This window comes from Cyanistes caeruleus, chromosome 1 (assembly GCF_971803275.1).
Source record: "Cyanistes caeruleus chromosome 1, bCyaCae1.hap1.1, whole genome shotgun sequence".
NCBI classification, from domain to species: Eukaryota; Metazoa; Chordata; class Aves; order Passeriformes; family Paridae; genus Cyanistes; species Cyanistes caeruleus.
The window spans coordinates 128294960-128322614 of NC_141701.1; the positions used below are offsets into that span (position 1 = coordinate 128294960).

Sequence of the window (27655 nt, forward strand, 5' to 3'; positions counted from 1 at the left end):
TAAAGATTCAGGATTTCTCATTTTATTGCATTCGTTGTCTAACAACAATAATACTCATTGGCAAGAAATTTATTTACACTAACAAATTAACTTTAAACCACAAGGCTTTGTTGTTTGTATTTCAACTTTGTAAGAAAACAAAGGGCCACCATGATGTTTTCTTTTGATGTCTCCCAATAACTAAATATTAAACAAAGTTATCTTGGGGAAAACTCAACAATCTAGAGAAGTTCATATCAACCAAGCACAAGAGAACAAGCTCAGACATGGCACTACTGTGTCCTTCATGCAGGTGGTCAGACACCAAGATGTACAAACAAAAAATTCAGGATAACATGCATTTCGTATACATTTGACCTCTTTAAAAAAAGAACAGAAAAAGGAAAAAATCTGAAGCACAACTATCTCTTTAACCATATAAAAAGAAACCATGTAAGAAGCCAATTTTTACAGTAAGCACAGTGCATTTTAGTCTTTTAGCTGCCTGGTCTTCTAGCAATATGTGTAACACTTGTCAGTGACCAGTGAGATACCGTTGCAATGTGACTGGGAAATATGAAAGTAGTTGTTGAATGAAGGTGTATGGGAAAGTGTAGTCAGAAGATGTTCATTGTGCACTCTTCACTTCTAAATGGGCTGGTTACTCCTTATGCCTGGTGCCCTGAGATCCCACTTTCCTTCAGACACTTCTGCACAGGGCCCAAATCCACTTCCCATGGTGGCAGTGGCAAAGCTCCCACTGGAAACCCATCAGGAGCTCCTGGGTTACGTGGGTTGGATCTGATCTTGTGAGCTGTGAGCCTTCCTCACCTCTCTGGAATAAGAGACCCGCTAACTCAGCAGGTTCCACAAACCCTACAGCTTGTCCTTAACACAATCCACACTTCCCAAAGAAACAGGCAGCCCAAGGCACTACCACCAAACCTTCCTGGAAGATGTGCGTTTTTTAAAATCATTACTTAATGCTAAAAGCAAAAAGTACCAGTTGGTACAGCTGATTAGTAACAGAAAGCTCATTTTGTATTGAGGGTTTGGAGGGTTCAATGTCATGACTAAGATACTACAGCTTTAAAAAATCAGTTTCACAGGTACAGAAAAAAGTTCAGTAAAATCCACAGGGAGGTTAACAAAAGAGACTGTGCCATCTGCAGATGACCCACACTCCACTCTAGTGAGTGGGCAAGTCTCCTTGGATTTCACCTGTCATCCTGCTCAGAAACAAACTGCTGAAAGTGCTCAATAAAAATCAAAGTTGGGGTTAAAAACACACAAAGAAGTGTTTCCTTGCTAGAATACTGACACCCAACTACATGATGATCCTCTTCCATACTACTGTAGAACAGTACAAGTGTACACCAGTACATTCTGCACTATGTACAAGAGTGGCATTTCTTTCTCTTGGAAGTGGAACACAATTCATTCTCAAAAATGACACTGCCCACCTCTTACCACCAGTCCAGGAGCCAGGAGGTGAAGGTGTAGCAGCTCAAGAGGACAGGAGGGTTTGATAGAAGCAATAAAGTATGAGGAACCCTGATCTCAAGTGTCAAGCACCTCTGAATGTCAATGACAGCTAAGGGCTGGCAGGTTTTAGAGGAAAGCTGCTCAGTAATTCTAGTAAAAGCTCAATTCTTGTGGTATCCCTGCAGCAGACTACAGCCATAGCAAAAGAGATGCCATTGCAAAAAAATTTTTGAGAAGCTGAAAAAATACAAAAGCACTTGTTTACACTGAAATACAGACATCTAATGTCATTCAGCTTTTTATCACTGGCTTCTGTTCCACTGTGTATTTTGAACCCACGACCTTGAACAGGCTCCACTTGCAGCAACCCCCAGCAGGACCTGCTGAGGGCAGTGGGTGAAATGCAGACAGTGGGCAACTCTCTGTGCATTGCAGTGAGAGGGTGCAGCTCCCTCCTCACGCCCTGGCCCTGGTCTCCTTGGGCAAACTGAAACCCAACAGGGAGTTTTAATGGGAAGCTGCAAGGGTGCAGCAACCCACCTGTGAAGAAATGGGAAGATACAAGCTGCAGGTGATTAAAGTCAGTATGTTTGGCTGATTTGAACAGAACAAGGAGCTGCTGCTCTCCTTGCACTCTCAGTATAAGCACTAGTGTTTTTAGGACTAAAGGAGCCTGCAGTGCATTTTCTATTTTTGAGACTTTCACTTTTTCCTAATTCTCCGTTCTTCACCTTTTTAGAAGCCCTATATATTCATGACTTGCAATGCTACAGCAATGAGAAGAAATAGGGTTTACAGAACTGGCCCAACACCCTAACCAGGGAGAGAAAATAACTTGGGCCAGCCTGCTGCAGTCACCCAGGTGTAACAATGACACAAGCACATGTCTTGAGGTGTAGAAATACCACACTGCCTGCACAGCAGTTCAGTGGTGGCCAGGCAAGTCAGCCTAATAAAAACAGCTTTACTTCCACAAATAAATACACAATATAGGTGACATTATGCCTGCAGGTCAGGTCAGTGAGAAAGGCTGTCCAGCCACTTACCAAATTTAGCAAATTTGTTTCTTCTTGTTACATTAAGTCCCACATTAGTCTGACTTAGCATTGGTTTACAGAAAGTTTAAGTTAAGAATGATGAGACACCCACCTTTTGTTTCCTGTAAGTCATAATACAGTACAAGGGAAAAAGAAATTGCAACACAACTTTACAGGTCCCATAGAACAGCGAGAAAAGTTTCAAACTGTGCTTCATGTCTGTTATCCAGTGATGTTTCTGCACTTCCCAAGATTGAGTTGCTGTATTTCATAAAAGGAACCACATAAATCTTTTATCACAGAAAGAACAGCAGAACTCTTGTCATTGTTCCGTTTCCTTAGTTGTCACATGCTGATCAAAATGCATTTTAATGGTTTTAATTTAAAGGTAAGCCACTAGGTTTTTTTAGGTTAGATTTTTGTTGATGTTTTTAGTCTGAGAATAACAAAATAACATTATCACAAAGCAGTAAAAATCCCCTGAATACTTAAAGGACTTAAGTTGAATTAGTAATTCTGCAGAATAAGTAACATGATTTACAAAAAGATTAACTAGGCACCATTCTAAGAAACAGGAATGAAAACTCAATATATAATGCCAAGCAGTCTTCTCTGGTTTCTAAATAAAAAAAGAACATAAAACAGTGACACCACCTGAGATTATTATATACAACCACTTAAACATTACTACAATGTAAACATAATTTAAAAAGAAAATCATCATCTACTGTATTTATCAACATTGCATTTCAAATATTAAATTTCCAGTTTCTTCCAGGTATCCTCTCTTACTCTAAGAATGCTAGTTTTATGAGGCTGTTAAACATTTGTAAATTTCTCCTATGAATGAACACAGAAGGATTTACTGCAATGTGTAATTTGGGTTAGCAGGTGTATTTTCAGGTGTATTTTGCTGCTGGTGGTTTATCTCAAGAAAAGTATCACAAGCCTTTAGAAATATCAGCAAGTATATTTTATGGCAATTTAAATTTTAGATCTGAATAAAATATACATCAAAAACTTGTAGAAGTTAGATTTGGAAGGAAAAATAGAGCTAATGCTAAGTAGATCTGTTGTGTATTAATTTTGAATGAACTAGGCTCTCTCAGTTTACAGACCATTTTACATGTCAAAGAAATTATTAGGATCAAAAGAAATGTAACTCTTAACAGTACACCCTAAATGTTCCAAATCTGAGCTTCAGAGAACTTTGCACAGACAAATCTGAATGCCATGAAGTACAGAGCAGAAGAGAAGCCAAGCCAAAGTAAACACGCTTTTTCTTCAGAGGAATTTTCAATTCTAGGCTGGCGCATTTTTAAGTTCAAGATTCTAACTTTGCATCACCATCTTAAACAACTTCTGGGTTTTCACAGCTAGATGAAGACTGCCACTTGCAGGCTGCATGAGTGGGAAGTGACGTTTCTCAAGCGTACACAGTCAGCTCTGACTGTAGAGCAGTCAGCTCATGCCTGCAGCTCCTTGTGGAGATCTGCCCATTGTCTGTCCAGTCTTTTGAAGCAATCCTGTATAGTTCAGTACTGCTGGTGAGGCAGTAACACCAAACCCTGCTTCTGTCACAGTCAGAACTACACAGCAGGCTTCATCCATGGCCTCACACACCCCGGAAATCACTGAAGTATGACCACTGCTAAGCCATCACAACATTCTACAGCCAAAGCCCAAAAATTCATGTTTTGTTGGGTATTCTTTAAATACATCAATCAAAACAGTTAAAATGTGGGAGCTTTGGATTAAGTAACCATCACTTCCATGGCAGCATTGACCTTAACAGCAATGTACTGAATTTAATTTTAACCAGAATCACTCATCTTTCTCTTCTTAAAGTGCACTTCTGTAAAAACTGAAAATCTACAGCAGACTCAAGTTTGATAATTGTTTCCAATACCACCTTCATAAGAGCAGAGCACAAAGCTTATTCTCCCAATGCTTACTGACTGGAGAATGAATTTGAAGATGTGGTGTTTTGCCTGGGGAAAAACCAACTTGAAACAAAATAAACCCAGTTTCCTGTATGAAACACATGAAAAACAAAGCAGAGTGTGCTATAAGAAAGTTACCTACGCACTGGGAGCACAATAAAATTTATACAGATTTATATGCTGTGCTCTAGTTAGAAATTCATTCTTGCTCAGATATCTAAAGGATAAATGTTATCCTCAGATTTCTGTGTAAACCCACATAACCATTTAAGGCTTTGCCTCCTTCCTGGATTAACTATTGTACAGTTAACAGAAAGAGTTTCACCTCCTGTCCTTTACCTAGGGAGAACATTGACTCTTGTGTCTTTATCTCCAGTGTATAAGAAGTCACTGAACAGTTTTCACAGCAGTGTTGCTTAAAGGTACTGACGCAAGATGGAACTTATTCCAGCAGACTGAACTGAGTATCCAAACACCATAAAGAAGATGAACTTCCAGTTAGAAAGTTAAGTCAAATCTTAGCAGACAGAGCACAACTCCTTTTACCCAGCTGAAGAAATGTTCCCCAACCACACTGACTGGCCATTCTTTGCAGAAGAGGTGAAACAGTGGACATGCTCCTCGGCATCATGCTGGTTACTGAAGTGACCAAACACACAGAGCTCAATAGAGAAGAGTAGTTTGGAAGGAAATACCACCACACAAAAATGAAATCTGTTAGCTGTCAACAAGAACAGAACAAACTGAGGGGCTGGGATTATTTCACATGGCAACAGCTACGAGCGTGAACTGGATATGCAGGAAAGAAAACGACACAATATAAATTTCCCTAGTCATTCTATGTACAGCCCCCATCTCTCTTCACACGATCTTGGGTGATGAACACAAGAAAGCTGAAGGGGCATCAGAGTGGATATAAGTTTCTCTCTCCTTAACATGCCTCCACGTGCCAAACACAGCAGCACCTCCGCTTGTCACTGCTCATTAGTGCCCTCTGTTGCATCTGATGAACACTTGTCTGTTTTCTTTGATCTCCTCTGCAGCTGCTCTTGCTCCTTCTTTCGAAGCTTTTCCCTTTGCTTTTCCATTTTCTCTTGAGCTTTGCGAGCCTTCTCTAAGGATGCTTTCATTTCCTTTAGCTTTCTTTTAATGACTGCTCTGTCCTGGGAAGATGTCATACCAAGAGCCTGAGGTGGGGAAACAAAATTTAAAAGAATTTCTTATGGTTTAATCTATCACATTTTGTTTTCATATTCTATTTCAAATTCTCCTTAGAAGACTGTAACAACAAAGTGAATCTGTCAGAGACTCAGATACATCACTGATGTGCAAGTACTACACTTCATGCTTTTTACTTCTAGAATATTAAAGCGTGAGACCTCATTGCCACCACCAATGTTGATTTCATTGCTCAAATTAGGCAAATAAACTGTTTCATTGAAATCATCTCAGTCCACACAGAACAAGGATTCCAAATTCTCACTGCTATGCCTCAGTCAAAAGTTCACCTGCAGTCTTCTAAGACACATAGTTAGTGAAGAGCCACCAAAAAATTCAGAAGAGAAACACCACACTTGGACTTTCAGATCTACTGAGCTTCCTCCAACTCTGTCCTGTATTTTTGACTGAACTAGGCTCATATTTTTACTACAAGAATCAGTGCATACTTTATACATCAAACTCCTATTTAGTTCTAACATACTACAACTGGTATCAGCTTATGCCTCCCATATCCCATTAATCCATTATTCCCTTGCTGTTCCTGGTATGTATCTATCCACTGTCTTCTCAGCATCACCCTTTCACAAATTAGAGCTGGGTGAGAAATACGGGCATGCAAATACTACTTTCACACACTGCTGTATGATCTGCACATGCAAATACAGGTACATTATACACCCTGAGAATTCTTACAAAGTAAATGCCTTGCATTTCTGAAGCTTCAGAATCCAAGTGCACATGGGAACTTCTTAGAGTTACCATGGCTTTATACTTTCTGTTTATTATTCTGGCCTATCATGACTCAGTGCACAAGGATTTGCTGCTTTCTGGGTGAATCCTTACTGCCTTTGAGATGATTTAAAGTGATGAAAAATACTTCAGTTAATCTTGAAGCCCAATTAATTACCTTGAGCTTACTGCCATCCAGCTGAAGGAGATGCTCCCCATTAATGTTTTGGGCACTGAATTCAGAAACATACTGTTCAAGGTTCAGGCTCATCAACCAGTGGGAAACCTGCTGCACACTCCACTCGTGAACAGCTCGACTCTGACACTGACTGTGCTTCGGAGACTGTCCTTCGTCAAGGATCTGTGACAAAAATATTCCACAGCATTATTAAAGGGTAACACAGATGAGTAACAACATTTTTCTGCACAAACTATCTTTGCACTACAGTAATAACAATCTCACACTGTTATATTACATCTCTATCTAACCAGACACCTAAGAATGAGTACAAGTGTCCTGGGTTGATTGACAACAAAGTACCCAAAAAGTCTTTTATCTATAGAATCACAGAAGGAAAAGAACCTGGCATTCCTTTTAAGCCAAGCAGGGACTGAAATGGCCATGTGGCACAATTCAAACCATGTATGCTCCCATCCCCTCACAAGATTTTTTCCTTCAAATTAGCAGGTTTCTAAAGGATGCAATGAATTGCGTATTCTACTTCCTGGGCTCATTCACAGATCTTTATTATTTGTTCAAACTATTAAAAAAAAATATCAGGGGAAAATTAAACCCTCAGAAAATCACTCTAGAGTTCAAAGTGATGATAGCAAACAGCCAGTGAGACTGATACCATCCATGGAAGAAGACTTACAAGATGACACAGAGGAGTGGTACGGAACACACAGTGATCCTACAGACCTGGCCCTGCTCTCACCACTGCTGTGGCTGAGAGCACAAACCCTACCAAAAAGGGCAAGTGTGGCATCAACTGCTGGAGCAGACCCATGTCCCTGCTCTGCCACTTTATTCCACCCACGGGTATGCCAGTGGGACCCAAAACAAAAGCTATTCTGTCCTGGCTGTAGTCAGCAAAGCAGCTGCTACAGGCTGCAGCAGCTGTCTGCTGTTAGAGCAGCTTTTTTTTTAGGTTAGATGATGCTGGGAGCTCTCTCAGCTTCTGGCTGTCCAGTTGTCGGGGCTGGACACTATCTTTTTCTTCTCCTATTGCCAGCATGAGCTCAGCACAGCTGATGCCTGATCCGGTAAATTTGCTTTGACACTGACCCTCCTCCTGCTTCCAGCATATCACAAAAAGTTCAGTTTGCTGTGGCCTTGAAAACTCAGCAACAAGGAGAAGGCAACTCAAGACAAGGAAAGAGGAGCCAGTGACATCTGTGTGTTCTGTGCCAACAAGGGTGTTTGCCACACAACACCACAAGACAAGAAATGAGACTCTGCAAAAGAGACAGTACATTGCCACGCGACAGGCACGCAATTCACCACAACAGCACGCTAGTATCTCACCTCATCATCAATCATATCCAGGCTCTGAGTGAGGGAGCAACAAAGAAATGGGAAAGAAAAGCATTATAGAAACAAAATACCAAACATATAACAGCATGTGAAAGTTCAGGCAATGGCAGCACCAAGATCTGCAAACAGTTAGGGCTACTTAACAAGATTTCTTTAACAACAAGATTTCTTTAAAAGGAATTATTTCTAGATACAAAGAGGTTATGTTTAAAGCTCAGCACACATACGATTTGGCAGCTAAAATTGACACTACATCAATGGAAACCCCTTTGGAGTTCCTGATCTTGACACCCTAGAACAGGTGGGAACCTCTCTGATGTTTCCAATTTCCAAGAGCAAAAGCTCTTTAATTAGAGGAGAACCAACTCAAGAACTGGATTCCCTCCCCACCCTTCCATTTTTCCATCTTCTAGAAATGCTGATGGGGCTCCCGGGGAAGCCAGAGCAGAGGAGTGCTCGCAGCAATGTGCTGTGGAAGGTTGAGGAGCAGCACCAGCCTCCTCCCTGCCCAGGGTGGCTGGGGAGGTTTCCAGGGCAGCTCTTGCTTGCCTCATCTGGAGGCAGCAATCTGGAACACAGCAGAGGATGGAGAAAACACGATCATTTTTATGGACCTGCTCAGACCTGGTATTTTACAAAGTAATAGCTGAACACACAGAATGAAAGGATTTTCAAGCTTTTAATTCAATACCACTAGGAACAGGACATTGCCACAATCAAATACATAATATAAGGGGATTTAAACATGGTAAGATAATGAAACGCATTAGAACGACAGTACTAACACTAAATAAAGTGCAAGTGATGATTTTGCTATTTTCAGTAATTCACAGCATATGCAGACCTCTGTGCTGTTTCCTTCTGTTATAAATTTTTGCCCTTAATTACCTGAAGTAAAAGCAACCTCAAAAGAATGGCTGGGTTTGTAGGCTTGCAGTTTGCAAACAGAGCTGCACAGAAAAGCTCTCATTCTTTAAACCCAAGTAAACCATGCAGGTAGTAATTAAAAAACCTACCTATGTTTAAAACAACAACAAAAAGGTATAGAAGGTATAGATACTTTGAGTTCTCCCTCTCTAGTAAAAATGATTTGGCACAAATCTCACATGATAAATGTGAAGTTCTTATGGAGTGTTTGTAAAAGAAGAAATACACAGGTTTCCTGACTCCACAAGATGTGCTGTCAGCTACTGTCAAATTGTACAACCTCACCTACAACTGAGTTACAAAACTAGTATCTTAAGAAGAGTATTTTCAATACATTACATTCACCTCAAATATGTCACCAATTAACAGGGTTAGGAATACCTTTTCACTTTATCATTGTATGAAAAAGCTCTGGTTTGGAGTCATTGACTTCAAATCCACTGTGCAAAGCAAGCACAAAGAATGCAAAGTGGATTAAGACATAGACATTATAACCAGTACACGTACATTCAGGTACAGTAACACACAATTACTGCACGTACAGGTCATTCTTCCACGGTAAAAACTGGGGCAGGTGAAAGCGCCTGACATCTCAACTACATTTACCAAAATTTACTGTTATGTTTGGTACATCAAAACTGTCTTAGGCCTAGTTTAGTGTGTTTATATCTGTATTATAGATGTATAGTGTGTATATCTATATTATGTCCATATGTATGTATTTAGAAAAAATGTATTGGCAAGTGTGAGGATATAGCATCTCTTAGGACACCAATTGCATTCCACTTCCCCATGACAGTGCCACTGGGCATTATTTTACGTCATTATTATATGAACAAGAAAAAACTGAATTTAGAAACCAAAATTAATTTCCTTCTCCAATCTTTCTGCCTGAAACATTTCCTTCATTATTTGAGTAATCAAGCGAGATTCCATAGGAAAAAGAAAATATTAATTTCCCAAATTAAACAATTTGTTTGCATACCTCATCTGATGACAGCACTAAGGAGTGTGAGAAGCCTGGTGGTTTAGGTTCTGCTCCTAAACCACTCAAATCAGCTGAACTTGTGCTGCTGGGACTGAAATCATCATTGAATGTGAAATTCTGTGGAGAAAAAGAGGAGTAAGAATGGACAAATTATTGTTTAGGTGCATCTAAAAGGGAAATGTGCTTTCTGTCTTCCATGCTGGCATAGCTCAGGAGTGATTTCAATCATTTATAAAATCACAGCACACATGAGGAAGTCTAATGTTTTATAGTGTTACTATTTATAGAATGCACAGTATTTTTACCACTCTTTATTTCATGAGACACCTTTGCCAGATTAATGCCTCAATAAATAACAAAGGTGTCTAAAAGCAATTTCCAGATTCTTAGGATGCTGGCTCTTATCCTGGAGCTAAATTACTGCTTCTGCAGGTTAATTATCAGCATTTACTGTCCTCCAAATACTTAGGAGAAGTGTAGCACAGGCAGTAGCACAAAGAATAGGACAGAGAATTAACAGAGAGAAGTGAAAATTCCTATTGAAAGAGCAAGGAGAATATCCTGTGAATCCACTTCTGAGTCCCAAATAATCTCCTTGAAAAGTGAAAGGATCCTCCCTCTTTGTCTATGCCTTTAGAAAAAAAAACTGAAACTGAAAGTAAGAAGTATCTCCGGAAACTGAATATTATTTACTGAACTAATAACCATGAAACAAACCCTGTTTTTTCTTAACAATGCAGTCAGATACATCACATCTTACAGCAAATAATATCAAAAGCAAGCACATATTTTTCAGGAATACAAAAAAATTACCATTAGAATAAGACAAAAATTTACAAGTATTTCACACTAGAGGGAGAACAATGAAAAAACCAAAATATATAAAATATTAAGGATGCCATGATATTCAATTTAACTTGAATACACACTTGACAATACAGAGACCTCTACATTCTAACATCTAAATGAGTATTAAATCCAATTCATCTTTGACCTTCACTTTAGAAAGTGAAACAATAAAAACAGCACTACAAAAGTTATCCTTCTATCTGCCTCCTCAAATAATTGACCTGTCTTTCCTGAAAACATGAAGACTTCCAAAAAGTGTTGTTCCTTTTAGTTTTGCTAGAAATCCAACTAAATATTGGTATCATGCTGTGCTTTGAAAGCCTGAATAGCACTACAGAAACTCTTAATTTAAGAGCCTGCAAACTTTTCAGAGAACATAAGAATATTTTTGTAATCATTTTTCTCTCACCTACGTTTAGAATTCCTGTTCTGTTTTTCCCAGCTCTTTATAGAGGAGAAGAAAATCTGAGCAGCTTCCTTAGCTGCTTCCTTAGCCCACACAGCGTTCTTAGGCCAGGAGTTCAACAGCTCTACCTCCTGTTGTGTGAAGAACATATTTTTCTTTTTTAAGTACTCTGATTTTTCTTTCACCTCTGTTTTGTGCAAGATTCAGCTTTACAATGGTGTTTCAAATTTCACTTTCTACAGCAAAACCACAAGATAGCTGAGGCCTGGTAATAATTAGGATAGCCCCCACAACCTCAACCTAATACTATCTAAAAGAGTGTGCTTTTTTCCCCATTTGGAAAATATTTTTAAACAATGTTTGTTTAAATACAAAAATAGGATTTATGGATCTAATTTTTTTTTTCCCCTAGAAGAGAAGAGGTAAGCAAATAATTTCTGTTCAGAGAATTCATTGGTGGGGTCTTCTCTATCAATCTGATTTGGACTGCTGTAAGCCTTGTGTTGCTCTCCCTTCCAGGTAACACAAGAACAGATACGACCTTGCACAGCCTAGTGCACAGCAGAAGTAATGTATCACCAGCTTTTGGCATCAGAAAAGTGAGAGATGCCTGTGGAAACTGCTATTATGAACATGCATTTGACGGTAGAAGACAGAGAAATGAGATTTCTGATTCATATTCCTATAAAAAGTTGAGAACCATATCTGCTTCTTTATACCAGACCAATATAAAAAATCAACTGCCATAAGTCATAAGAAGTTACAGCCAAAGAAATATTTTCCAGAAGTGAAAACAAACATGAAAAAGCAAAGTATATTACTATAAATAAAGGTTATGTAAGGAATTGTCATGCTGAAACATTCATGCACATAGAAAGGAATCACACAGATGTATTAAATTGCAATAGTTCATATTTACAGTTCAAGCATCTTCATACAGAGAATTAAATCCAACATCCAGCATGCATGACAAACAGATTTCATTACTGGGGGGAAAAAAGGCAGATGACTGACAGCATACAGCATTTCTTCACTTGCAAACACCTCATTTGAACATGGGTATTCCCACTACCAGTCCTGAAGAATGAAGAAAAGATCTATAACTGAATACACAAATCTAGCATTTGTTCAGTGGATCCAAATGCTAATTTCCACTGGCACCACTTGCTTTTGTTACAGCACACCACAGTTAGTTTACTGGAATAATGTACATTAAGACAGAGTAAAAAAGGTAGAACAGGGAATGGTACAATGACAGAGATGTTCTGTTTGGATGGGCTGTTACCGTACAATGAACACCATGCACTGTTTATTGTAGTAGTCACATATTGGCCTGTTCTTTTTTTCAGAATCACAAAGCCAATTATGCTACTCAACACAGTGGGAATAAGGTAGTTTTTATTTTCTACCTTTGACCCTTTTTTAGCTGGGCTTAAATTTTCAGAGGAAGGTTCCGTTGAGCTGGTAGGCGACGGCAGGTTGCTGGAAGAATTGGATCCCTTGCCGCTCTCTCCATACCATGTGAATGGTACACAGTGTGGGAGAGAGGAGGATCGCTCTGCTAAAGATTTAGTGTTTGCTGATTTCTGCAGCATCTCTCTGACAGTCCTGTTTAAGAGAAAGGAGCAGGAATATGCATTAGATTATAAAAGATGGGGAAACAAAATGCCACAGAGGCAGTTAATTGTAAAGAGTGACATTCCATGTAGCTGTGACTAAAGAACTGAGTGGCATGAAGCTGGTAGGGGTATGCCTGAAATCTCTCTTTCAGCAAAAGAAAAAGTGTGTTCTTTTGATTCTTTTTCTAACTCAGGCTTTCTCTAAGACAACATACATCCAACAAATGGAGACAGATGCCAGCTGAAAATGCCTATACTCCCACCATTTGGATGAGACCCAGCTCCTGCCAAGAAGCCACACGCTGTGTTTGTGCAGTTCTGAGCCCCAGTGGTATCTCAGCATGATTAAATCACTAGATTCAGCACTGACCCAAGTGGGCCCTGGTTCCCAGAGAAGATCTGGCTTGGATTTTGAGCACAGGCAGAATGAAGCAGTGTCCATCAGATGCATCTGTATCCATCTATGGAGCTGCTCCTTTGTTACAACAGGTAAATACACCAGGTACTATTATCTTGCTTTTAAATAAATCAAATATTAAAAATACTGATATAGAAAAATGAAAGAAACACCTATGGGACTTTATCAGATTCTCTCTTTGTAATAACAAAGATTGCAGTAATCAAGGCAAAGGTAACACTTATAAACAAAAATGCTGAAATTTTATTTCCTAAATATATGGTTAGTACAGTATGCAAATTAAAAATCATTATGCAAAATGTCAGCCTCCAAGAATTTATGCATATGTCATAGAATCATATTATTTACATCAACATATATATTAATGTTTCAGAGCATTAAAATCCCACTGCTCTTAGCAGCCATGTGTAAATGAGGTAAATCTCCCTCAACATCTACCTTCTGGACAGCTTCTTAATCATTATTAACACAATCACGAGACCACATAGTTTGTGAAGCCTCTTTTCCATATGGATGAAAGTGAAGCTGCCAAAGGATCCCCACCTATGGAAGCAGAAGGACAATCCTACTCCACTTAGCAACTAAAAGAAAGGTAGATATATCTGACCCAGTCCTTTACTTCCCTCTCATCCCCTAACCTTGCTTGAATGTAGAAAGTATACACAAATGTTGTTGCCCAAATCACCTAACCTCAGGCAGGGAAACATATGTTCCTTACTTAAATGGGGTATTTTTTCATATCTGGAGCATTAGTGGGAGTTTCAGGAAATAATTTGGGATTTTATTTACACATCCCGAGTCCTACTTTCAAGTATTGGAAAAATAATGCATGCAAAACTCATCTGACAACATGATTAATTCTAAATCAATCAGTTGCTGTAATGGACATAATTGTAATAATAATGCTGTCTTTTCATCATATTCCTTCTTTCAGAGAGCTTATACAGCTTTGGACTTGTAGAGAGAACATCCTCACATTTCTTCTGAGGCAAACTCTTTGGAGTTAGTAACAAAAGAAGTGGCAATGACTGTTTAAAAACAGTAATGCTGGAACAGTTACACTCCAGTTAAAAGAGGTCAAGTAAGAATGAAAAATGCTCATAAATTTCAACTTTGAAAGCAGTAATAAACTACTTTCAGCAACTGTAATTGGAATATTGAACTGTACTAAAGAAATATTAAGAGGCAACACGAAGTCTTTTATATAGCATGGACTAAACATATAGATTTATAGCATGGACTAAAAAGCAACTGATCTCTACACTGAGATCTGCTCTCTCTAAGGAAGACACCTGGGAGATCTCACAAACATCTGTAACATCTTGTGTTGGCATAAGGGTCATTCAAACAAGCATACATTCATTTCCCCCAACCTATGGCTTGCTATCTAAATGCTGCATGATGTCTAACACCCTGCTAAGGGCACTAGCTGCCTCACAGCCACATAAAGTACAGAGATTTGGCTTTAAGAAACCTCTCCCTGTCACTAGGGAAACCCAGCAGTGAGTATCATCGATTCCATGTCAGCTGTGAGCAGACACACTGGGACAGGTTTTCTGACACCAGCAGAGAGGTGATGACTGCTGCCTAAAATCACTGAAGATCCTGCCAGATATTTGCAGAATACAAATGTACAAATGTATGCTGAGACAGAACATTGCACTTCAGCACAGTGTGCCTGAGGGAGTAAGGAAGGTTTCTCCTCTTTTCTGACTTAATGGAGCTACACAATGTACTTGTCACTGAGTCTCCATATACCAGACTGCCAGTAGAACTGCACAAATGGCTACATACTGATTTTCCAACACAATGTTTTTCTGAATACCATTTAAGCTTTGCTTTCTTCCAACAGCTCTTTTATTGTGTAGGTTTTTTGCACTGTTTTATATGCAGAGTTTTTGAGGTGCTATGTCCTTTCTAGACTTTTAGAACATACATGTAAGGAGAGGCCTTCAATAAAAATCTACTCTAGCTTGCAGAGATGATTGCCTCCTGTCATTGTGAACATTCATTTATTTATTTATACAGTTCTACTGCTGGTGATGTTGTCACTATTCCTTGCCTGAAAGTTGTTGACATGACATGCAGTCAGCATTTTTCCTATTTTTCAACTTAAGATGTTTATCTTCAGAAAAAAACAAACCCTTCTGAAAGCATTCCTCACGTGGGTGCTGCAAAGCTGCAGTGAACAGCTGCTGCTCAACCTCACTCTGGGAGCTTAAAAAAAAATAAATGTGGAATTGTGTCAAGGTTTCTGGCTCATGGATATTATTAACTGACTGGGTGCATCTCATAGGGCTGCTCTGAAAATCTATTTCTGCAAATCCCATTAGTGGATGCAACAGCAGCAGTGATTGAGTTGGACCTGATGATCCTCGTGAGTCACTGCCAGCTTGAGATTGCCAGTTATGATTCTATGACATTATAAACCTCCAAGTATCTTCAGATTATATGTTAGTCTTTTGTAAACTCAGGTTATCTCAAAGATTAACACTTATTTATGAAGTCAGTGGGACTGTTAATATTCCATCTGCTAGGATGATTAGGTTTTTCCAATGTTTCTAGCACACAGTTTCTTGCATCCTCAATCTCTCACTCATACCTACTGCCATAGGTCACCCTAATAGCTTCTTTCTCTTTCCGCTTCTTGCCCTTGCTTGAACTCCTTCTCAAGGGAGCCCTATAAGAATATTAGAAAACATCAGGAAACGTTTTTTTTAAATTTTACTTTCAATCCTTTTAATGAAGAAGAAAAAGTACTTTAAATAACAAAATGCTTACCCAAGATCTGCAAGTTTTCTCTTTAGTTTTTCTGTGTGCCCTATAGTAGGGCTAGTTGTTCTTGCTGCCTGAGCACTTGTGGCACCATCTAGGATACATTTGTACATGGAAGAATGTACATTATTAACTTTAATTGCTACTTTCCATCCCGAACACTTTGTGTATCTTTTCATAAGTAGATCCCCATACATGTACATTTGTGGGAGTACAAAATTTAATTAGAGGAATTCTCATTTTTAGGAAGATGGTGTGAAGAGGACTAGAAATAAAAACTTTCAGAATTTGAAAATACATAAAAATCTTATTTTAACTAAAGAAAATCAAAAGTTAATACTGATTGAGTTTTAATGAATATGTAATAAATTGAAAAATACAATTTATAGGAAAACATTGCAATGAATCCATTTTTAAACTCAGCAGTAGTTTGCTTAAGTTTATTTTTTACAGAATTAATTTGTTATGTATGATTTACTTCCAAAATGACTTCTAAAATTATTTTTTCAATTTTGGAGCCAAGGGTACTTTTTATGATGGACATGACATGAAAGAGTTAATCAGTTTAGCCTGAACATCTTTGTTAAACTGAACATGTTACCTAAAATCTAACAATTCTGAATTTAAAAACAATCAACCCCCCGCCAAAACCTAAAAGTAGCTCAGTTAGTAAATTTGCCCTGAGGCATCTATCAATTTTTGATCTCTTCTACAAATGCTATTAAGCCCTAAAGAGGAAACAGGCTGCAGTACCTATAAAACCAAAACAATGAATCTGAGTCTGGCAAACATCCTGTGAAATCTATATAGAAGCTAAAAGAAAACACACACAGTAGTTTAAAAATTCAGACACAGTGACTCTTAACCATAGTGTTCCCAAATACCCTAGAGGAAGCAAATGAAGGTCAGTCATTCATGTCACTTGTGGTTTGGTGGCTTTTGCAACGTGACCTCAGACATACACAGCTTGTAACTGGAAGCACTGCTGGGCTTGTGGATTTCACCTACTGTTGCTGACTTAAACTCAACCCTCAAAATTAACCCAAAGTACCTCAGCAATATCACAGGACAGTCAACTGTGTGTATAGAATTTTGTGTGTTGCTTTGTAGATAACATCTGCCCAAATTTTCATTTGAGCAAAAAATTTAATGTGCAATGTTTCTTAAATCCTTTGAAAAGTGGGAAAATAAGACTTTTGCAATACTCACACTAAAAGCCATACTATTTCCACCAACACAAGTCCTTAGGTTAAAAAAAATAAATTTCAGGAACAACTAACGAGCAATCTCATTCCAAAAAAGCAAACAAAAGAAAGTAATAAGAAGAATGAAAAAAGCATGATGAAGTCTCTGATTAAGAAATCCATTTCCCATGGAGGTAGAAGAGAACTTTAGGCGATGCACTCTGCATCAACCCTACACTGTTTCCTGTTTCCTCTTACAGCTCCTCTTTCGTTTTTAATGCACACTTCTCATTTAACACTGCCAAAATTGTCATAAAAAATAAAACTTGCAACATTTATTTTCACACTACTATTCACAGGCAAGTGGGGCTTCAGGGCAAGGGGCAGTGGGTTCTTTGAGAAACTTCTTAATGGAAGTCAAGATACTATAAAGTAGAGTGGTTTTGTGTTGGGCAAATAATTAAAGCATTCAGTAGATGGAAATTTTGCTGCTGTAGTAGAAAAGAATAGCCTGGAGAGCTCAGTTGGAATGCACAATAGCTACCTGGAATGGCAAATTTTCTGTTCAAGCTCTTCTATTCCTATGATCCCGGTCCCACACATCTGGGGCCAGCCAGGGCCCTTTAAATAATGACGACTTGCTGAGGAAAATATTTGTGTTTGCTTTGGGACAGAGTGGAAAATGGACAAGCTAGTTCCCAAAACCAGCTTCAGTGGCAGAGTGGATCTGAATCTACTTCCTTGCATGCAGGAATGCTTGCACATGGCAGTGACCAAGAGCAGAGCCACAGGCACCCCTGCCTGGGCAGGAGGGGGCTTTGGCCACCCTGGATTGGTGCATATTCCCTGGCTCCTTGCAACTCTTCAAAGAAGGTAAGGGAAAGTTGGTTTCTCAGAATAAATCTCACAGAAGCTGTTTAACCCACCACCAGCCTCCAGCCAAAAGCTGCAGCACTGTGTGGCTGATGGAAGACACTGGACCTCAGTCCCCTGCCCACCTGCAGCAGCAGCCGCACGTCAGTGAGCGCTGCCCACCGCGGTCACCTCGCTGCTTTATCAAAGGCTGATGCTGCTGCACAAACCAGGCAGAACCGAAGAAAATAAACTCATCACCTATATATGACAAAGCTGTGGTTATAAACTCATCATTTTGCAATGAAACTACTCTCATGACACTTCAGCCCTTCCCACTGCACTGCAGGATCTTGTAAGAAAAAGAAGACAAATGTGAGCTAGCTAATGTTGACTTCTGCTGCTGAGAGACTAACTGTGTGTGTCCACAGAGGAACTCTCTTTCCACCTCCAAAAAACCCCACCTTAACACAAAAAACAAATCAAATGCCTCTTTTTATCTTCTCAGCTGTAGGAGTTTAAAAGCCAAATTAACAACCATTTAAAATAGCATTGCTGCAACACTTGTTGCCAAACAACTGCTCTAGTAGCTTTCTTTTCTTTGTAGACTTATTAAATTTGATTATTTGCACTTGAAATTATATTGCTCTGGTTAATTCTAATGTATTACTCAGCAGGATTGGACACACCCAAAAACATCGTTTGTTTACTTAACAGTCACAGGAGGAAAGCATGACAGCAATATTTAGACTGATTTTTTTTCAAACCTAAAATGGAAAGTGACACAGTGGGTGGAATGCAATACCATATTTCTTACACTACAAGGCTAGTTTCCACTAATTTTTTTTATCAAGGTATTTTTCATACATCAGTTGGAAATGCAGGATTTAGGACTTCCCTGACAAACCAATCACACCTTCAAGCTGAGTCTGTAAAGTCACAAACTTGTGCTCACACCCTTATTTTTACTTGCAAAACTCAAATATTGAATTTAACTTGGAATCCTTAACAATGTAACTTAGTTACAACTAGCAATTTCAGAACTCATGTAAAAATGCTTGCAATATATTAATCTATCCTAAATTCAGTAAAGATTCGTTACACCACTGTCTTTTATGAATCTGTTGAAAGCCATGTATAAAGATGAAGAAAAAAAAGCGTACCAAATAAGTAGCAAGTCTTTTAAGACACACAAACACAAATTTTCAATAAATTGTTCTTTTCAGTTAATTCAATCAAGCTGAAGTTGGTTATGAACCTATCTAGACCTCCTCCTGCAGACCTCACTTATGATCAACATTTTATTAGGTATTTTAGCTTATGTAACAGTTTGAGAATACAAGGTGCATTGCTAAGAATGCTGAAGTGGTGTCAAATGCTCATTCTGACTTTGAAATACATCTGAAAAGGACAGCTCAGTATTCTGTGACATATCATATTGGTTATTCTTATAATAAACTGGTATCTGAGACATATACCTGAGCTACATACAAATGCATCATGTTTTATCCACCTAGCATTTCAAGAATCTGAATTAAATTGATAACAACAAGGCCGATCTCCCCAATAAATTACTTTATTTTTTCTGTAAATGAAAAATCTCCAGACACTAACCTCTCATTAAACCTAGACTTTTCTCCATCTCAGCAATTAAAAGCTGCAATCTGTTCTTGCTTTACGCTCCTTTCCGCACCTCCCAAAAATTAATCTAGCAGTGCCAAAATCACATTATTTGAGTAAGTACACTGTGTTAAGCATGTTTTTAATATGGAGGTGTCCCAAGGCCAAATAATGTTTTTTTTAAAAAAACACAATACAGCATTTTTTTAAAGGCAATTTCCCCATTTTTTTAGTGCGTTCTAAGAAAGTAAGAAAAAAAAGAAAGGAAGCAGTGCCTTATCCCATTTTAAACTTTGTCCTTTTCTTATACCATCATACAAGGTAATTTTAAAATTTTTGACTTCTAGTTAGGCAAAAGAAATGACCTAGAAAAGAGGATGACCTTCTAGTTGCTAAGGTACTGCTGCACAACAAAAGGCCACAAAGTAGATAGCTGTTAAGTGAGCAAAACGATGCATCAATTTATTGTAAAAAGAAACAGTAATACCTTTATCCTGTAAAATATTTCTGCCAGCTGGGTGATGCAAAGGAGATGCTTCAGAGCTGTGCCCAGATTTTGAAGGAGAGGAAAGTGGAGTGTCTCCCCGAGCATATGGGGAAAGGACACCTCCTTTGTGGTGCTGTTCTTCTTCTTGGTTTTCAGTTAGGTTGTCAAGTGAGATTGCTGCACTGCTAGCCACGGGGGAGAGGGAGGAAGCACCAGAATCTGATGCTGGTGAGGATGCTCTCATGCATAAGGGCAGTGGTGATTTTGAAATGTGCATGGGACTACTGTAACTGTGTGATGGCTGTTGGTATAAGAGATTATAAAGCAGGTTATACCACTTAGTAAGCAAACAGAGCAAGATTTACTTTGAACATGCAATTCTTTTATTCATTATGTAGCTTTCTATTTGTATGAAATGCTGTAGCAGTTCAAGGCATTACCTTTTGATACCACACAGAGTGTTTATTGGTATTTGCTTTCAGACGAAGTCAGATTAGGACAAAACAATGAGCAAATATCGTATCAATTGTGGTAACAAATTAACAAAGAGAGAAATGCACAATTCAAGCTCCTTTCACCTCCTGCATAAATGAAAAGACCCACTCTGCATTATAAAGCACATGTAAATCAAACAGACCAGGATTCCAGTTAAAACACAACAGAACCAAAAAACCAGGTGTGCTGACTCAAAAGGAGACCGGACTTGCACATCACTCAAGGACATTCACAGCAGACTGGCCACAGAGGAATAAATACTGCCTGTGCTACAATGAAAGGATAAAGGCAGAGGATGAAATGACTTACAGGGGCAATCTAGTACTCCACAGGAGTCCTGAAAGAGAGGGTAGAGGCCTTCTCACCTTTCGTTCCAGGCTGTCCTCCCCATCAGTTGAACTGATGCTATCATACAGCCGCGTTCTGGAAGGCCTCTGCCGCTTGTTCTTCACCGAGAGCTGAGCTCGAGTCTTCAGTGCTTTGGAGTCCAGCCTCTCTGTTTCTGGAACTGCTTCATTGAAATCTGTATGGAAACATTATTTGAAACTGTTTAACAGAAGGATCTTTCATTACATTTTCTACAAAAATGAACTGTATAAACAATTGCAAGTACATGCATTTGCATAGAATCATAGAATTATTTAGGTTAGAAAAGACACATTTTACTTGTACCCTTACCTTCGTAACTCCTATAGTACACCAATAAAAAGTTATTTGCATAAACAAGTTTATCTGTACAGATTCAGCAAGCAAAGAATCAACTGCAGATATTTAAGAATTCAACTAAGTATTCCCACTGTTACACAGATGACAACACAAACCCAGCTGTACCAGCCCAGAAAGTAGATTCACGTAGACTCCTTCAGAGGGAACTGCAGAGAGTTCTCCTCCACCAGGGCATAAACATCATTGTGTGATACATGAAAACTGGAGAAGTATTTAATATAAAAAATCGAACAATTAAACCATCTTACTTGCCTGGCTTCAAAGACACCCGATTTCTGAATGTCTTGTGTGTAAAGTATATACTGAACACTTCATGTATGACTTGCCTCTACAAGTCTAAAACTAACATGATGTCTTAGCTATCAACCATCAACTCAAATGAAATCTGAGTATCACAGCAAATTTCCACTCAAATAAAATCTGAGTATTGCAGCAAATTTAACATTTTACAAAGCTGTGGTGACTAAGACTAAAAAGATTTTTAAAGGTGTTTTTGTATTTTATAGTAGAAAAATAATAGATTCTTATGGTTTCAACAATTTTTTTTCAACTCTCACTATAAAAATAAAACCATAATCCATTACATAAATTTACTTGACTGCATTCAGAATACACTAATTAATTAAAATCTGACCTTAAGTGGGTTTTGCTTTTTTTCTATGTGTAAGAGATGAATTTTACTCCACATGATACTACAGAATAATTAGTATTGCCTGACTTGCAATGATGCTGCTGCCCTAAGTACTCCACAGGATAACTACACATTGTGATGGCTTGAGCTGCTTGTATTTGTTCTTTCAGGTGTACACACTTCCATACACCACTTTGTTTCACTGCTGAAATTATGCAAACTGTCAACACAGGACTGCAAATGGTATTCAGAAATGCTTATATGGGCCTTCTTAAAGCAAGATACCATCTGGGCCTGGAGCTTCCTACTTCCTCCACCCCATCTTGCCCTGCTTGGTTGCAGTGGAACTGGGCTGCTGCCAGATGGTCTCTGCCCCAGCCACATGTGCTGCCAGCTCCCTCTTCTGCAGAGAGTGGCTGGCCCTCACACATTCCAGCACAAACCCACAACCTCACATGATGCTGCAGTAATCTCCCAACCCACTGGGATGTCTGGAAAATCTCACATAAAAGTCATAATAGTTTGTATTTTACTCTCAGAGTCAATGTAATGAGACTTTCATCAGACGTTCAAGCACTTGACTCCAATGTTCTTCCATCTGAACTATTTCAGTACCACTGTGAAGCAGGAAGGAGCTCGCCTGTACTCCCACTGTTTTTCCATTAGACAGGCTGACAGAATTTAAAATCTCCTTCTGTGAACTGATGCATCTCTGGGTATCCAGACACCCAGAAAGTAGAGCCACAAAGTGGCTTGAACAGGAACTTGCACAGAGATGTCGAAGTCTGAGACCGTCAAAGTCAGCCTCAGCACTGAACTGTTTGGATTTCAAACCACTGACTCCTGCCACTGAACAGCCTGATTGTCTACTGCAGATACAGATCATGATCACTAAACCAGAAATCTACAATGCACTTCTGGACTCTCAGAATAAACCAAATATACGTAAAGGAAACACAATCTGTAGTCTAGTGTTCCCTGGCAAAGCAAAAGAAGAATTATGTGGGCCACAGTAATTTTGATTTTCTTTTTAACTTCCACTGATGTTACTGGCAGCCCCTTAAGCTCAGTGTAAGCTCAGTGTTACAGCCTGAGGAGTCGTGCAGTCTGGCAGGATGCTGAGCACGGCCAGCACTGGCAGCGTCAGGAACAGTTATGCTCAAATGTTTGCATCCACTGCTTCTATCCAAGTCTCCCACCATGAAAGAATGCAATAAACACCTCAGATCACACTGAAACAAAAACATACTTGATACCATTTTAATTAGAATACTGCATTTTTACATATTCTAATTTTTTGATGGAAGACAGACCTGCAAACTTCTGAACAAAATTCTGGGATGTGGCTGTCTACATGCAGTCCTACAGCAGGAACCTGATGCAGAGGCTTGATCAAGAAGCATGCATTACACTTGCCAAACATGAGCCAGAAAAGAGACTGGAGCACCTGTGTGAATGTCACAAAGGTAGTGTGCACAACCCACAGCACCCAGAGGGACTCTACTCACCTCCAAAACATCATGGACAGCTCCCCTGCCCTTTATAGCTCCCCTGCAAACATTCATGGGTTGATAGCAAGTTCTTTTATTAAAAGGTTTAAATGAGAGTGATAGAGAGATGTAGGCCCCTTGCAGAGCAAGTATCACTACATTAAGAGTCTGATACAGACCTCAGAAACTGACACAGAATTTACTGGAGAAGGTATGTGGAAGCCAAAGAGCGCTATAGCATATTTAAGGTATCATTATTTTTAAATGAGGTTTTTTTGCTCTTGTTAAAACCACAAATGCAGCCTGGAATCCAAGGTCTAATTATGCTGCTTCTGCTTTTGAAAAATCATTGCTGATTATCTATTTTACCTAGCAAATAACTTGTGTTTGCATTCATGTGGTTGAACTTGGGCACTTAAATTCAGAGATCATTTAGCCTAACACTCAGAAATAATTAACACTCGTAACATTTCTCCAGGAAAACATTTTTGGAATGAAAAAAGGCAGCTCTTTCAAAATTTTCATGCAAATGCATCAATTAGAAAACAATTTTGAAGCACCAACATGCAGATTTTTAATGCTAAACTAAGAACTTCCAACTTTTTAGAATGAATTTTACAATTTTTCTTTTTTTATACATGTAGAAAGTCCTGAATTTTAGCTCTTGAGCCATAGATGTGTGTTGACATTGTTACAACGTTACATGTAAGCATCATTTTTCTGAGTCAAGTGAAGAAAACATACTTTCCTGAAACAAGCTACTGAAAGGATTTGTGTTAACAGCATTGCTAAGTATTAAATGTTTTATAACACTGAGTCCCTGTGGCAGAAATACAGACTTGTCATCCTGGGTGTTTTTCTCAATTTCAGAGATTTCACTACAATTAGAACTTGACAGAAAAAAACAGGTCTGTGAGGATTTGTGGAAACCAATTGCACAAGGTCTGCATATCACCTAGAAACATTTCAGCAGGACTAGCTCTTTTTTATACATATAACTTGTTAAAAATGTAATTCATATTGATTTGTTTGTAAAGTGATACTGTTGGGGTCCACACATGAAATGACTGCTATAATATCAATTTTAATAAACACCTCTGTGCTTTCTAGAAATTAATTTATTTCATAATGTATGGGGGTTTTTTTTCAACACAGAAATAAATAATATTATAGTTTCTAGGAATCCTGGGATTCATAGAAAGCAGGGTGGTCAGCAGGTCAAAGGAGGTGATTCTGTCCCCCTGCTCTTGTGGGACTCCACCTGGAGCGCTGCATCCAGTTTTGGGACTCCAGCCTAAGAAGGACATGGAACTGCTGGATCAAGTCCAGAGGAAGACTATGAAGCTGGAAAGGAGACTGGAGCACCTCCCTCATGAAGACAGGCTGAGAAAGTTGGGGCTGTTCAGGAAAAGAGAAGGTTGTGCAGAGACCTCACAGCAACCTTCCTGCATCTGAAGGGGCCCTGCAGGGAAGCCAGAGAGGGACTCTTTGTCAGGAACTGCAGTGACAGGACAAGGAGTAATGGCTCAAACTGAAAGAAGGGACATTTAGGGTATCTAGGTGGAAGGAATCCTTTTCTGTGGTGAGACACTGGGACAGAGAAGCTGGGCATGGCCCCATCCATGGAGGGCTGGAGGCAGCTTTGAGCACCCTGGTCTAGTGAAAGGTGTCCCTTGCCCGTGGCAGGGAGATTGGAACTAAATGATCTTTAAGGCACCTCCAACCCAAACTATTCCATGATTCTATGATTCACAGGAGTTATGGTTTGGCTCAAACAAACCTTGACTTAAGCCATCCAGGCAGGTCACTTGCTTAGTATCTAGATTTTCCACTGGATCTCCTCTAGAAACTTCTCCAAAAGATGTCTGCCTTTCAAATATGTTGTTGTTATTGTTAACCTGGCTTCCATTTTGCTTCATAAGCCTGAAAACTTCTGCTTCCAAGTCTTGTATCTGAAAGAAATACAATGCAGAATTACCAGTAATATTCACCTCAATACACCATCCCCATTAGAGATGTTATTTTTCCAGAATATCAGGCAGAATTGTCTAATTCTTCAAATATAAGAGTAAATGCTACTCACACGAGCTTGTAAGCCTTGAACCTCTACAAGGTGGGCTTTCTCCAGATCTTCTATTTTCTTTCGTTCAGCTTCTTGGCGTTTGATAAAGTCAAGTTCTCTTAGGGGGAAAAAAAAGAAAAAAGATGATTTGCTGTGATCAAAACAATCTGAGTGAAACGAAAAATAAAATGTTTTGCTACTCATCAGAAAGATCTGTCCTTAGCAAATAATTTATCACTTACTTAGTAAGAACTATGAAAATGCTATCAGGACAAAACCCTAAGCGATTAGTCTAAGTGAATATGCCAGGCAATGATATAAAAATGGCAAGAAAAGCTTATCTGGGAAAAAAAATAATCAGTTCTTACTAATAGTCCTAACAGTTAAATTGGTTTCTTTTCCTAATCTGTGTTTACAACAAAAGCAATGTAACTTAGTTTATGTCGTTCTCTGTTGTAGGATATAGAGCAAAATCTCTGTTTTACTAGAATATTACTGTGTTCCTTCACAGAAAGGACAACCTGTAAGTTTTCAGGTAGAAATTGGATTTTCTAAAGGGAATCTGTTAGGTCAGTTAAGGAGTCTAAGGTATTCAAAAACAACTGACTAAATCTAATATAAAGCAGAATGTCAATAGAAAGCTATCCAAACTCATTCTAGTGACTTTCCCTATCTCTTTTTATTTTGAATACCAAATAAATTTGTGATAGAAAGCATACAAGATGCAAAATAGCTCTGGAACAGTCATGAAATTCCAAGATAGGTAGTGATATTTTGACACTCTAATCCCCTTTTTAATGGGACAGGATATTAATTTCTGCAATCGCAATTATCACTTGACACTGGTGTATGTCTTTGAGGTTTTCCTCTTTAAATAAGAATATTTCAATATAAAATGAAAAAATCCGCTGCCAAAACAAAAAGTAATTTGGGGAATGGAAGCTATTATAGAAATGTAAGATGTTATTAATCTTGCTAGCCACCAGGGAGAGGGGACCACATGAAACAGAGGGGGCCAGGAAATCATCAGTTAGCCCAACTCAGCTCAAACATTCTTGGCATCTACAAGAAGAAGAAAAATAGAATTTAAATGTAACAAAACAATATTCTTTTTGATGTTACATTCGTACACAGCAGGAATGAATCGAGCTGATACAATACCCATATAAATTGCTGCAAACTTTTCTAATCAAATGCTTTACTGTGATTACTCTTAGTTGTTTGCAATTCCACCGAGCTATCTCCTAATTCTGAAACATACCAACCTGGAATATTACAGACTAAGTCTTTATTTAGGTACAGTATGACTACAGCTTGAATACTAGCATTTTTCCATAATAAAGAGTCCATGCTTTTCATCAATAAAAGAAGTGGAAAATAGTGTTTACCTTACAGGTGTTTAACAGTGGGTTTCATATTTCAAAATATATTATATACATGTTTTCTATTTGGCCACTAAGTCATTTGTTGAGCCTGGTGTAGCTGCTTACTTTTGCTGAAAATCCTTGATTAATTTCTTTGCCTTGTTATATTTCTTCTCCAGAGCCTGATACTGGCTTTGCGTCTCCTTGAGGTGCTCATTCACTGTGTGACACAGGGTTTGTGCCTCAATCCAATAACTCTCTAATTTCATCATCCTTTCCTTATTCTCCTCAATGTTCTGCTGGAGTTGGGTCTTCTCCAATTCCCACCTCACCTTCTCATTCTCAGCAGCCTGCAGCTGAACAAAGGAGTGGAGATGCAGTCCATAAAAAACTGCAAAGTGCAGCCTAATAGTTTAGGACTAATTCAAACAACACAAATAAAGAGAATCAGGAAATCAGCAAGTACAATAGTAGTATGCTAACAGTGGGAAGAGTGTTCCAGGACAAAGAAAACAGGCTCATAGATGTATTATTTTTCCTTGTAAAACCAAGCAGAGTTTTTGCTCAGTGTTCCAGTGCAGCCTCTATGCCTCTCTGGGTTATACTAACCGATCTGACCAGCTGACATTTAAAAACATCAATAGTGGAGTACTCAGGCAAACTGCAGGGTTAATCAGCCAGCACATGGGATGCATTTTGCTTTGTACACGCGACTCAGGTGCTATAAAGCATTCCTACACTTTCAGAAAATGATGACATTTCTCATTTTAGGAAGAGGGAATTTGATTTCGAGATTGATTTTTTTTTTTTTTTGTGTTAGAGTTCTCATTT

General features: G+C 38.7%; 1 protein-coding gene across 8 annotated transcripts in view; it reads right to left on the reverse strand.

Annotated features, from left to right (window-relative positions):
• The window catches only part of PPP1R9A (protein phosphatase 1 regulatory subunit 9A), a 134478-nt gene continuing 106823 nt past the window's right edge, over positions 1–27655 (reverse strand). For 2 of the 8 annotated variants that reach the window (XM_086856975.1, XM_086856967.1), the window contains exons 9-20: positions 26951–27180; positions 25482–25578; positions 25179–25350; positions 20917–21074; positions 20057–20357; positions 15920–16007; positions 15741–15818; positions 12511–12709; positions 9844–9963; positions 7923–7946; positions 6573–6755; positions 1–5631 (exon numbers count right to left, since the gene is read on the reverse strand). In XM_086856975.1, the coding sequence (XP_086713101.1) occupies positions 5419–5631; positions 6573–6755; positions 7923–7946; positions 9844–9963; positions 12511–12709; positions 15741–15818; positions 15920–16007; positions 20057–20357; positions 20917–21074; positions 25179–25350; positions 25482–25578; positions 26951–27180 (1863 nt within the window). In that variant the 3' untranslated portion in view covers positions 1–5418. The remainder of the gene's footprint in view (positions 5632–6572; positions 6756–7922; positions 7947–9843; positions 9964–12510; positions 12710–15740; positions 15819–15919; positions 16008–20056; positions 20358–20916; positions 21075–25178; positions 25351–25481; positions 25579–26950; positions 27181–27655) is intronic. The other 6 variants (XM_086856993.1, XM_086856985.1, XM_086857004.1 and 3 more) reach the window with 3 other exon arrangements.